At 38.7% G+C, this 13,185-nt stretch overlaps 1 protein-coding gene and 1 long non-coding RNA gene across 3 annotated transcripts; both read left to right on the top strand.

Annotated features, from left to right (window-relative positions):
- Positions 1-1,531: 1,531 nt before the first annotated feature.
- Positions 1,532-2,743, top strand: LOC133574490 (uncharacterized). Its single transcript, XR_009811406.1, has 3 exons — positions 1,532-1,589; positions 1,689-1,906; positions 2,036-2,743. It is a non-coding gene; the product is annotated as an uncharacterized lncRNA (long non-coding RNA).
- Positions 2,744-2,944: 201 nt separating this feature from the next.
- On the top strand, positions 2,945-12,393 carry LOC133574881 (uncharacterized). 2 transcript variants are annotated; one of them, XM_061927213.1, is made up of 7 exons: positions 2,945-4,537; positions 4,619-4,796; positions 4,928-5,674; positions 6,443-6,523; positions 10,918-11,083; positions 11,170-11,247; positions 11,373-12,393. In XM_061927213.1, the coding sequence occupies exons 3-7, from the start codon at positions 5,387-5,389 to the stop codon at positions 11,408-11,410; spliced, it is 651 nt and encodes a 216-aa protein (XP_061783197.1). In that variant the 5' UTR covers positions 2,945-4,537; positions 4,619-4,796; positions 4,928-5,386; the 3' UTR covers positions 11,411-12,393. The 2 variants fall into 2 exon arrangements, with proteins under 2 accessions (XP_061783197.1, XP_072768152.1); XM_072912051.1 differs by lacking the exons at positions 2,945-4,537; positions 4,619-4,796; positions 4,928-5,674; positions 6,443-6,523 and adding an exon at positions 10,710-10,812.
- The last annotated feature ends 792 nt before the right edge of the window (positions 12,394-13,185 follow it).

Raw genomic sequence — 13,185 nt, 5'->3', positions numbered from 1 at the left:
CTTTAAAACCCCTTTTCTGAATAATTGGTTTTAAAAGTGTTCTCACTAACACTAAGGGTTCCAGTAAGAACTATTTTGATCCAGAGAACCGTTTTTGGAAGAAAGAGTTCTTCAGGGATTGTTGAAAGCATGGGTAAGATCCTGTGTCACCAGGGACATACTTCCTGATAACATTTGCCAATAATGGTGCAAAATACATTTCCTTGTGACTACTGATATAAATACTTTTCATATCCAATTTTTTTGTTTATTTTAAAGCAAGCTCTTCTTCCCCATATCCTGTTGATCAAACTGTAGCGTAATTGCCCATCTTGGGATTTGAACACCTGCCACCCAGTCTAAAGTCACTGGCAATAGTGACTGAGCTAACCAGCTGGCTGCCTTCAGTCATCAGGTCCACCATACTAGTCTATTACCGTACACCTTCTGATCAGACATACAAATAATGGCAGTCCTATAACTGAAATGTTCTGTTACCAATTTATTTCCACAACCATTAATTATAAGAAAGCAAGATCTTCATCAGCAAATCTTGTTGACTCAGGCAAAGATTAGCTGTGACTGGAAGGACCATTTTTGAAATCTGCCTTGACAACTGCTGTCTGGCTGGTGATTCCATTTGAGAAATAGCTCAGTGATTTAGGAGCTGGTTCTTAGTGCCAAAGAACCTGGGTTCAAGCCCTGACAAAGGCGGTGATGACAGCTCATGAAAATGCCAGATGGTCTTTGTGAAGCAAACATATACATTGTAAATAGATTAAACAGCAGTTAACTTATGGAGCAAATCGAATCAATTCAAAAATCAAACTACCAATATCTCCATTCTGTCTTGATGCAATATGTGTATTTTCAGATTTTTGTCTTGATAACTGATATATTTACAGTGGTTTCAAATCTGCATGCACAACAGTGAATGGCTTAATCAATTTGTGAAGCCACTGTTGAATTGTCACTTGCCAATTAGCTCAGCATGATAGACCACAGTCTTTGGTTCTATTGTTGTGGATTATAGCCTCAACTGGTGCAAAAGGAACATTAAAATGTCAACTGTATTGCCTTCCTGTTCTCCTGTTTGTTGCTCAGAATTGCCTTAATTTGCCAAAAATCGCCCGGACCCGACCAATCGCTGCGCAGCAGTTATAATTGTGTTTATTTAGTTTAGTTACACTACTCCCTTCTTCAGGAGAAAATGACACACAGCAAAGAACTAGCAAGGGGGTCCCTGCAGCAAGGATATAACCCCTCTTTCTGAGGCATCTAAGTGAGCTATACGACTCACTGGACAAAGGCTTTTGAAAGTTTTTTACAAGTCAGGTGATCTAGGGATACAGTTTGAAGTTGTGAGTTCAAGGCCTGGTTGATGCCGAGTGACAATGTTAATGCATACTGAGGTGAAGTGTGGATTAGTGACAGACAATTTAAAAAATATTAAACACCTATTTTACAGACAATTTTACTCATGTATTTGTCTCCTCATACTTTTCCATGATCGGCCTCATCCAATGGCTGCTGTACCCTGCTGACTGGCTTAGTCGAGTTGTGACGCTGCACATCAGTTCATTGATAGACAACGGTCCTTGATGTCAGAGGTAAAGCCTTAACTGATGCAAAAATCACACTGAAATGCTGACTTTTAGGCTACTACATCTGGGTTTGTTGATGCTGGGAATTGAACCCTGATCTCCCAGGGGAAAGGGCAAGGTTTGGTGTGTTGGGCCAGGGAGCTGGCATGATGGTGGCTGCCATGTGTGAGTTAAGAGCTGGTTGCCCCATGGATTGCACCACATGGTCTGGTCTTCCCTGCCTACAAACCAGGTGTGACATACCAATAGTGATTACTGTGAACAGAACAGAACAGAACAAAGAAGAACAGAAGAGAGAACAGAAGAAACTTCCGAGAATCAAGGTGAGCTAAATATAATATCTTATTTCAGCATGCTTGACCCTAGCTGAGGTCTTTTATGGTAAAAGGTGGACTAAGCATTTGTTTCTTGTTATGTTTTGTTCATTTGCTTATTTGTTTGTTTTCTTGTAGAAATGACTTACACTGCATGGACCAAAGCTGAAGTTTGCCATTGGCTTCAAAAAGAGGGGTTTGCTGATTACTGCAAGACATTTTCTGGTGGGGTATAATGAATTTTCAGTGTCAACATTGTCCGATTAAATCCAGAACACAAAAGAGATACCTGAAACATCTAGAAATATATCATGAAAGTGAACCGAGCTTCGTTGTTGAATGCTGCCAAAATGGATGCCCCAGTACTTATACCAAAATATCATCCCTTCGAAAACACATAAACCGGAAGCACAGAACTACAGTTCAAGAGGAAAATGCTGAAGTTCAGAGAAATGGTGAAGATCATTTTGAAGAAGAGCCCCACATGGAGACTTCTCCCTCTCTTTTAGAGAAATTGGCAGCAGTGAAAAGAAACTTAAAAAGAGATCTCACCTTTTTTATGCTCAAGCTTCAAGTTCACACATTACCTCAAGTGATAAAGACAACTCTTGCTGAAGATGTTGGGGAGCTTTTTCACAAATTCAGTGAGCAATATCAGAACTACTAAAAATATGTCTGGAGGAAAAGGCAGAAGTTGAACAAAACCTCAATATCCTTTTGGAGGATAACATATTTGACTCATTTTTTGAGGACATTAATAGTGAATATAAGTTCTATCAGTGCTGCATCAATAACTCTGGCCTTTTAGAGCCAATTGAGTATCTGCTTGGACACAATTCACATGGGAAGAAGGAATCCTTCCAATATATTCCAATCGTGAAAGTTCTGCAAACCATTCTTACCAGAAGTAACGTTAGGAATCATGTTTTAGAGGATCTTAGGGTGTCTACAGGAGGCATTCTAGGCGACTTTTGCGATGGATCAATTTTTAGGAATCACCCTTTTTTCAGTGTTGCAGAAAAAAAATTGCAGATACAGTTATACACTGTTAATTTGAGGTTTTGAATTGTTTGGGGTCTAAGAAGTTGAAACACAAAATATTGACTTTTTATTTTGTTATTGTAAATCTACCCCCAAAGTACAGATCACAACTACAGAACATTCATGTTGCTATCATTGTGAGACACAAGTTTGTGCAGAAATATGGATATGAATCAGTTCTGAGACCACTGATAGCTGACTTGTTGAAACTCCAAGTTGACGGGTTGACCATCAATATTAACAGCGAACAACATACAATCAAAGGGGCACTCGTATCTGTAGTGTCCGACAATCTTTGCGCTCACTCTTTTGCTGGATTCTCGACTTGTTTCAGCAGTGGAAGAATTTGCAGGCATTGTCTGTGCCGCCATGAGGAGTTAGCAGTCCACACTGCTGAAAATTCCTGTGTACTACGTACACCTGCTGTTCGTAAATGTCATGTGGACCATCCTGATAGACAGGCTTATGGTGTGACAGGACCCTGTCCATTTGATGTCATTCCTCACCTTGTGGTTTCTGAGAAGTTTCCCCCAGACGTCATGCATGACGTTCTGGAAGGCACCATTCCACACATAATTAAGTTGCTATTGCAACAGTTTCAAGGGGAGAAAATTGTAAACCTCCACAAGTTCAATACACAATTGAACAAACTTTGCTTTGGCCAGAATGACAGGAAGCATAAGCCTGTGCCTCTAAAAGAATCAGTTCTCCGTGATGCAGCTCTGCCAGGGAAAGCAATAGAAAAGTGGACTCTCTTTCGCCTCTTTCCTCTAATGATTGGTAGATTTGTTCCCAAAGACAGCCCTCACTGGCATCTGTACCTGCTTCTGTGGAACATTTGTGACATCATCTTAGCCCCACAAATCAAACTCAGTTGGCTTGGGTACCTGTTCTCCCTCATCTCTGAATTACTGGCAGAGCTCCAGCTCCTTTTTCCTGCCAAATTTACTCCCAAAACCCACTATCTTTGTCCACTATCCACGACTCATTTGTGAATTTGGGCCTCTCAGAGCACATTGGTGCATTCGGTTTGAAGCCAAACATTTGTATTTCAAGCAGCTATCATCTGTTGTATGCATCTTCCAGAACATTTCATTAACAGTTGCTAAAAGATATCAAATGTGCCAGTGTTACGATATACAGAAAGGCACGGCCACTGCTGTGGCACCTGGTGCATGTAGAGAAGTACCTCTATCCAAACTACAAGCACTGAAAGAAGTGATCACTTCTGGGGACATTCCAAATGAAACAGTCTGGAAGACTGAAAAAATTGTAATAGACCGTACCACATATAAAGTTGGAGATTTCTTTGTACTTGATGTGGTTTATGGGTAGGAGGTCCCAATTTTTGTAAAAGTCCTCCATATTGTTAAGTATCAGGGTCAGTGGCTGGCTTGTGGACTTATCTATACATCAACACATTTTGAGGAGCACCTTCATGCGTACTGTGTCCAAAACACAAGGAAGTGGGTTGCCTTCAAACCAGGGGATGAAGCAGATTTCCATCCACTAGATGCATATACAGATGTTAATGACAACCTGTTCATCACTCTGCACCACAAGCCACTAGGCCATGGCGTCCTAGAAGACTGACACAGAGTGAGCACAACACTACATAAAATAATGTCATTTGTTTTCTTTTCTTATCAAATAATAATTTATATTTATTTTGCTTTGAAGAGAATGACATTGATGGAGCGACCCTCACATTACTAACTGAGAGGATGACAAAGAGATTGTTCCCCTCAATAAAAAGACAAGCTCAGTTCCTTAGGTGCCTTCAGGACCTGAAGTCATCGTCATCGTCGTTGTCATCTTTGTCTTCATCTTCATTAACAACAACAACAGATGAAACCAGGTAAAATGCTGTGAATATACTGCTATTCTAGTCATTTGCTGGGAGAAACTATGTCTCAGTACTAGTTCCAGTAAGTTCAGTGCTACTTCACAAAGCTCAGCCACATGTCTGTATCTTTCCATATTTCACAGACCTCATGATGAGCAAACAGCTTGTGCTTCACTGCAGTTTGTTTTCCCCAAACCCCTAAGGGATGCACTTGACGCGAAGGATCCAGAGCTTCTGGCCCCTCAGAGAACCAAGATTAAATATGTTCTTATACAAGTTCTATATGACACCCTCAGCAACAAAACTATGTTGGTTTCTTTATCATTCTTATGGACAATTACTGCACATTGTAGCTTTTAGTTGAGATTATAAGCCACTTTTTACATTGGGGATGCCTGCAGACAAATCAGAATACATATCTATCTTAGGTTTACTGTTGCTACTCTCACTCAGAGCCTCCACTGATGTGTAATCTTGCTATAGTATGTACAAACATTTAAAACTTGTTCCACTTACTCTTCAACCCCCCCCCAAAAAAAAGGTATCCCTCAGCCAAACAATATACGGAGATTTTAAGCCGGTTCACACGCAAGTATCCCTTCATGCGGGAGAAAGTTGGTTCAGGACATGTGAGTAAGCACAAAATTAGGCTGTTAGTATATGTTCACATTCAGCTCCATTGTAAGGATATAGCTACTGTAACTCCCCTGTCTTGGTTGCAGGATGCTTTACGTGACTCTTTAAAAAACAAATTCAAAAAGGAAAGGCGACCCCTTATTGGTGACTCAATGGTGCAACTAATCCGTGCAAAATTTGCTGTGGCAGGATCTGGAAGAAAACGTAGTTTTCCGGGTCAGCCAAGCCAGCTTCTCCACATCAACAGGCCCACTGTATGTATGAGTAATATGGTGCTATGATATTTGAGTCTTTGGAAACATATGGAAGAATCATCCTATCTTTAATCAAGTGTGTGGATTTTCAGTTTGAGAGCATGGTTTCATTCCTCTTCAGTGATACAGCTGCTTTTCATGTTCAGATTTATTCTCCTCGTGCTCACATTTTGTGCTAGCACTGAGATGTCTGCTCTGACCAGTGATGAATTATATTGTAACCTATTTTTGTTATGGCAGCTCTCACAGACACTTCATACTGTCTTGTCCAGCAGGGGAAACTTTGCGTGTCCTCTCAATCCTGACTCCACTGGTGAATGGCCTCTGACCGTCGCTCTCTGTCATGCAGTGGCTCCTGGTCAAACAATACAATACCTGACAAAGCTCTGCTGAGAGCTGCCACAACAAAATAGGTTACAATATATCTGTACAATTAATCTTAAATCATTCTAAAAAGGTTATCGTAGTTGTTATTTTAATGAAATATTGTAGTATAAATTGTCAATGTTAGAAGGAGCTTTAACGTTGTCGGTAGCGGCGTTGCGGTCGCCATCCAGCTCGTCTTTGGAGGGATGGGTGGGTAGGAGGAGCAGGGAGACTGGGCTTGAGCTTGGTCTCCAACATAGTGGTAGCAGAAAGATAACACAAGACGAAGGTTACAGAGAGGATGATTCTTCCATATTATATAACTTTTTAAAAAACATGTACACCTCATCTTAATGGTTACCTCTTACTATATTGCTTGTCATTTTTCTTGAATGCATATAGGCTCAGGAGAGTGAAGAATGTAGAGAGGATGAAAGGAGCATTGAAGCTCATATCAATGAAATGTCTACAGAGATGCTTAAGGTACACACAGATCTCAACTCTTTAAAGGGGAACATTATCACAATTTCAGAAGGGTTAAAACCATTAAAAATCAGTTCCCAGTGGCTTATTTTATTTTTCGAAGTTTTTTTCAAAATTTTACCCATCACGCAATATCACTAAAAAAAGCTTCAAAGTGCCTGATTTTAACCATCGTTATATACACCCGTCCATTTTCCTGTGACGTCACACAGTGATGCCAATACAAACAAACATGGCGGATAGAACAGCAAGGTATAGCGACATTAGCTCGGATTCAGACTCGGATTTCAGCGGCTTAACACTGTCTGATAAGATAATTACCAGATTACTATTAGGGGCGGTATGGCGTAGTGGGTAGAGCAACCGTGCCAGAAACCTGAGGGTTGCAGGTTCGCTCCCCGCCTCTTACCATCCAAAATCGCTGCCGTTGTGTCCTTGGGCAGGACACTTCACCCTTGCCCCCGGTGCCACTCACACCGGTGAATGAATGATGAGTGATAGGTGGTGGTCGGAGGGGCCGTAGGCGCAAATTGGCAGCCACGCTTCTGTCAGTCTACCCCAGGGCAGCTGTGGCTATGAAAGTAGCTTACCACCACCAGGTGTGAATGAATGATGGCTTCTCACTTCTCTGTGAAGCGCTTTGAGTGTCTAGAAAAGCGCTATATAAATCTAAGTCATTATTATTATTATTACCAACAACTATGAACTAGGTTTACAGCATATGAAATACATTTGGCAACAACATGCATTTTGAGAGTGCAGACAGCCCATTTCAGGCGCGCTAAGAACATATATTTTTCCACGATTTCAGCACTCAGGTTAACCCAGCGTTTCTCAAAGTGTGGGGCGTGCCCCACTGGTGGGGAATAGAGACATGACAGGTGGGGCGCGAGGAACGGGAGGAAATTTCACTTAAAAAAATGTTTTCATTATTATATTCTTAGATTATTTTTTTACTATGCTTTCATTTTCTATACACACTGTAAATCACTTTGTGATTCTGTCTGTGAAATCCTCTATATAAATAAATGGAAATTACCGGTACTTATTTTTACTGTAGGCTTTAAATTTCTCGGTAGGAGCGAAAGTTTGACAGACATAGCAACAGTAACTAATGGGGGCGGGGCTAAGCGGAACAAACTTTCGCGCGGATGGGTAGCAGGCTAATGTGTGGACCACAATTACACAAATATACATTTGTGACTCGCACCTCAAAGGTCGTCGAGCCAGAGCGAGCGCCTGCAGAGAAACAAAAATGTGACGGGCACACACTGTGTCATTCACCGGGAAGCACTTGCGTCAAGGCAGCTCAGCCCCCGAACTCAATGAGGTTTTAACAGATGTTGTGAGCGCGGTAAATTTGATCAAAACACGACCACTGAAAGTGCGACTGTTCTCTGCACTGTGTGAGGAAATGGGAGCTGATCATACAGCCGTGCTCTTTCACAGTGAAGCAAACTGGCTCTCCCGGGGAAAAGTGCTGTCACTTGCCCTGTCTTGCCAAATGCATAGCTCCTCCTTTTTTTTTTTGCAAAGATTGCAAAGTGGCACTTTTATTTGATTTATTATTGAACTTGATGCAAGTTATTTGATTTATTATTGAACTTGATGCAAGTTATAACACTTTTTTTGATTTATTATTGAACTCGATGCAAGTTATAACACTTTTTTTCATTTATTATTGAACTTGATGCAAGTTATAACACTTTTGTTTTATTTATTATTGAACTTGATGCAAGTTATAACACTTTTTTTGATTTATTATTGAACTTGATGCAAGTTATTTGATTTATTATTGAACTTGATGCAAGTTATAACACATTTATTTGATTTATTATTGAACTTGATGCAAGTTATAACACTTTTTTTGATTTATTATTGAACGTGATGCAAGTTATAACACTTTTTTGATTTATTATTGAACGTGATGCAAGTTATAACACTTTTTTTGATTTATTATTGAACTTGATGCAAGTTATAACACTTTTGTTTGATTTATTATTGAACTTGATTCAAGTTATAACACCTTTTTTGATTTATTATTGAACTTGATGCAAGTTATAACACTTTTATTTGATTTATTATTGAACTTGATGCAAGTTATAACACTTTTTTTGATTTATCATTGAACCTAATGCAAGTTATAACACTTTTTTTGATTTATTTTTTAACGTGATGCAAGTTATAACACTTTTTTTGATTTATTATTGAACTTGATGCAAGTTATAACACTTTTTTTTTAAATTTATTATTGAACGTGATGCAAGTTATAACACTTTTGATTTATTATTGAACTTGATGCAAGTTATAACACTTTTTTTGATTTATTATTGAACTCGATGCAAGTTATAACACTTTTTTTCATTTATTATTGAACTTGATGCAAGTTATAACACTTTTGTTTTATTTATTATTGAACTTGATGCAAGTTATAACACTTTTTTTGATTTATTATTGAACTTGATGCAAGTTATTTGATTTATTATTGAACTTGATGCAAGTTATAACACATTTATTTGATTTATTATTGAACTTGATGCAAGTTATAACACTTTTTTTGATTTATTATTGAACGTGATGCAAGTTATAACACTTTTTTGATTTATTATTGAACGTGATGCAAGTTATAACACTTTTTTTGATTTATTATTGAACTTGATGCAAGTTATAACACTTTTGTTTGATTTATTATTGAACTTGATTCAAGTTATAACACTTTTTTTGATTTATTATTGAACTTGATGCAAGTTATAACACTTTTATTTGATTTATTATTGAACTTGATGCAAGTTATAACACTTTTATTTGATTTATTATTGAACTTAATTCAAGTTATAACACTTTTTTTGATTTATTTTTGAACGTGATGCAAGTTATAACACTTTTTTTTATTTATTATTGAACTTGATGCAAGTTATAACACTTTTTTTTTAATTTATTATTGAACGTGATGCAAGTTATAACACTTTTGATTTATTATTGAACGTGATGCAAGTTATAACACTTTTGTTTTATTTATTATTGAACTTGATGGAAGTTATTTTATTTATTATTGAACTTGATGCAAGTTATACCACAGCTGCACAGTTATTTTATTTATTATTGAACTTGATGTTATTTTATGTTATTGAGTTTGAATGTATACAACTTGATGTTCAATAAATTTGAAAATGTTAAAGCTTGGCATTAGCGCTCTGTTGGGGCGATGGGGGCAGGTGGGGCTTGAAAACTCCCCCTTGTCCAAAGTGGGGGATGACAAAAAAAGTTTGAGAACCACTGGGTTAACCATACCTAAATACACACAAAATACTGCATTCCACAAGACTACCCGAATGTACTCGAATGATTGAAAAAAAAGAAGAAGTTTTTAAGCTAAATTATTGGTAAACATAATTTATGTATAATAATTTACGTAAAACCGCGAGTAATGAATAAAGTTTTCATCAATTAATATATTCTGTAGACATACCCTCATCCGCTCTCTTTTCCTGAAAGCTGATCTGTCCTGTTTTGGAGTTGATGTCAGCAGGCCAGGGAAGCTAGGGTCGATATTCTTCTCTTGATCATCTTCGGTGGCATAAGGGACGGTGTGAGCCAAGACATCCAGGGGGGTTTAGCTCGCTCGTCTGCGGGAACAAACTGCCGCCATTGCTTGCCGTGCTACCGAGGTCCGTTGTCCCTGAATAGCTCACACACTCCGGCAGATTCAATGGGGGTCTGGCGGCAGATTTCTTTGACTTTATCGTTGGAAATGCATCTGCTTTGAGTGTTGCAGGATATCCACACATTCTTGCCCTCTCTGTCGTAGCATAGCTTTCGTCAGTAAAGTGTGCGGAACAAACGACTGACCATTTCGTCGGCTTTCCCCACACCCTCGTATTTTGAACAAATTTTGTCCAATTTCTTGCCACTTTCGCATCTTTGGGCCACTGGTGCAACTTGAATCCGTCCCTGTTCGTGTTGTTACACCCTCCGACAACACACCGACGAAAGTGAGAAAATGGCGGATTGCTTCCTGATGTGACGTCACAGACGTCGAGAGCGAATAATAGAAAGGCGTTTAATTTGCCAAAATTCACCCATTTAGAGTTCGGAAATCGGTTAAAAAAATATATGGTCTTTTTTCTGCAACATCAAGGTATATATTGACGCTTACATAAGTCTGGTGATAATGTTCCCCTTTAAAGGAGAGAATGAGACGAACCTATGCATACCGAAAGACCTTCATGGCAACTGCCAAGGCAGAGGAAATCATCGAAAAGTTTCCCGCACTGAAGCTTCCTAAAATAGTTGGTATCTTCAAGCATTGAATTGACCATATTTAATTGTATGTGTATTATTTCATTTATGATCATCAAGTATTTTGAGATGACACTTTTTATCCCTCCTTACAGCTTCTGTGGGAGATGAAGGAGCAATTCCTTGTAGAAGCTGATCGCAGAATGGTAGCAGAGCTGGATCGAATGGCAACGAAGATGGTTCAAAGAGCATCTATGTGTGACCTAGAGGACTGCTGCCAGAGGGCAATCAATGCCTGCCTGGATGATTCAGTAAGACGAGGTATCTAGGCCTATATGTGTATCTATAGGAGCCACGATCTGTATTTCTGAAAACAAAAAATATACAGAATAATTTTATTTCCTCAGGACTCATTAGGGATGCAGCAATTCTACTGCTGCCTTCCATTTTCAGAGGACTCATCCTTTCTATACACTATACTGGAGGTAAATACTGCATTTAAGGTCAAGATTTAGGAATTGGCATTATCCATATTATGGCAACATTGAGTCATTTTGCTGTTTTCACAGCAGGTTTTATTTACTGACCTGTATCTGTTTTTATTGCATAGGAGCCAAGCGTGCCTTCTCCAGCAATCATGCTCCATAACACACACGAGGGGAACCCTTTGCAGGCACAAAGGATAACCCTACACCCGGATGGTATACAGGTTTTGACTGAGGACAGCAGCATGGACATATCATATGCTATGAGTGCATTAATGTCACTCTATTTTGTTTTTGCTGTCCAGTACCCAAAGGAACTGAGAAAAACTCTTATTTTCATTGAAAGATTTGTGTTGGGGATCAAGGACCACAGTGTTGTACCCATTTCAGTGAAGAGACTATACAACTGTGTCAGAAGTGGGGAGTAGTGAGTAGATGTGTTGCAGCATGAGATTTCATGCTTTATGTTCTTGTTAATGGTCAAATTCCTGCTGATGCCCTTTGTTTGTACATATTGATAAAAAAAATATCCCTTATTTAATACATATTTTGGACCAATACATTTTGTTTGATTTTGGCATAGTGACATCTCTAGATTTCCATTATTGTTACAATACGTAACATTTTGAGTACTTCTTACACAACACTGAAAAGTATTTCAACATTATTTAAATCAATGTGAAAACTTTGTGGGATTCCCTCACTTTCTCATGATTCTGTTCCACTGTCACAATTAGTACATACCAGTGACGTGCGGTGAGGTTGATGGCTGGTGAGGCACTGACTTCATCACAGTCAGATTTACAAACATATGAAATCTAAAGAGTATCTTATTCACCATTTGATTGGCAGCAGTTAACGGGTTATGTTTAAAAGCTCAGGCTTGGAATTGGGGGTTAAATCACCAAAAATGATTCCCAGGCGCGGCGCCGCTGCTGCCCACTGCTCCCCTCACCTCCCAGGGGGCGACCAAGGGGATGGGTCAAATGCAGAGGACAAATTTCATTACACCTAGTGTGTGTGTGACAATCATTGGTACTTTAACTTAACTTTAACTTTACACATACAAACTGTAGCACACAAAAAAGCACATTTAATTAAAAAAAACGTTATTATGGTCTTACCTTTACTTAGAAATTAAGTCCATGCACCGCAACTAAAGCCCTCACTTAAACTTTCCACGTGCAAGATTGAATCTATTTAAAAAAGTGTAACCGAGGGTTTATAAATGTCGCCTATACTGTATGAAACTACAAAATAACAAACACGGAGGCTCCAGTTTACACGAGGACCACTTTATTTACCTTCTTTCAAAAACCTCCGCAACGTGACATCACTTCCGCTCTTAACGCCTTCAAAATAAGAGCTCAAGGCATATACTGTATAATAGCGCATAACAGGAACTTAACATCACAAAGAAGAAAGCCCATGAAAATAGGTTACCGGTACAAAAGTTATTTAATAAGAAGCCAAAAAGTGCAAAAACAATAATGTTCGTGTTGGAGGAGTTGTGAATTAGATACACCTGCAGTCTGCAGGTGTATCTAATTCTAATAGTTAGCCGAGTCATTGCGCAATCCATGTTGCGGCACTGAGTGACGTGCCTCAACTGGCTGCTGTTCACCGCACCGTCTCTTCTCAGTATTTGAATGGCAAATGTGAAAATTCAGCGATTTTGAATAAAAATAATCTAAAACTGGTGAAGTTAAATGGAAAATAACTTTATAGTATAATCACTGGATACATATAACAATTTAATTTTTTTTTTTTTTTTTTACATTTTTTTTCTTTCCATGATGGCCTCACCTGCCTCTAGTGACTGCACGTCACTGGTACATTCAGTATGTACACTGATTCTTTTCATTGGACCATGCATTATTTTATTGTTTGTAGATAGCTTACAATAAGGCGCAGTAAATGCAGTAAGTGCACCTTGGA

The sequence above is a fragment of the Nerophis lumbriciformis genome, linkage group LG32 (assembly GCF_033978685.3).
Source record: "Nerophis lumbriciformis linkage group LG32, RoL_Nlum_v2.1, whole genome shotgun sequence".
NCBI lineage: Eukaryota > Metazoa > Chordata > Actinopteri > Syngnathiformes > Syngnathidae > Nerophis > Nerophis lumbriciformis.
Note: the sequence above shows the minus strand (reverse complement) of the source record. Positions and strands in the feature narration are given on the sequence as shown.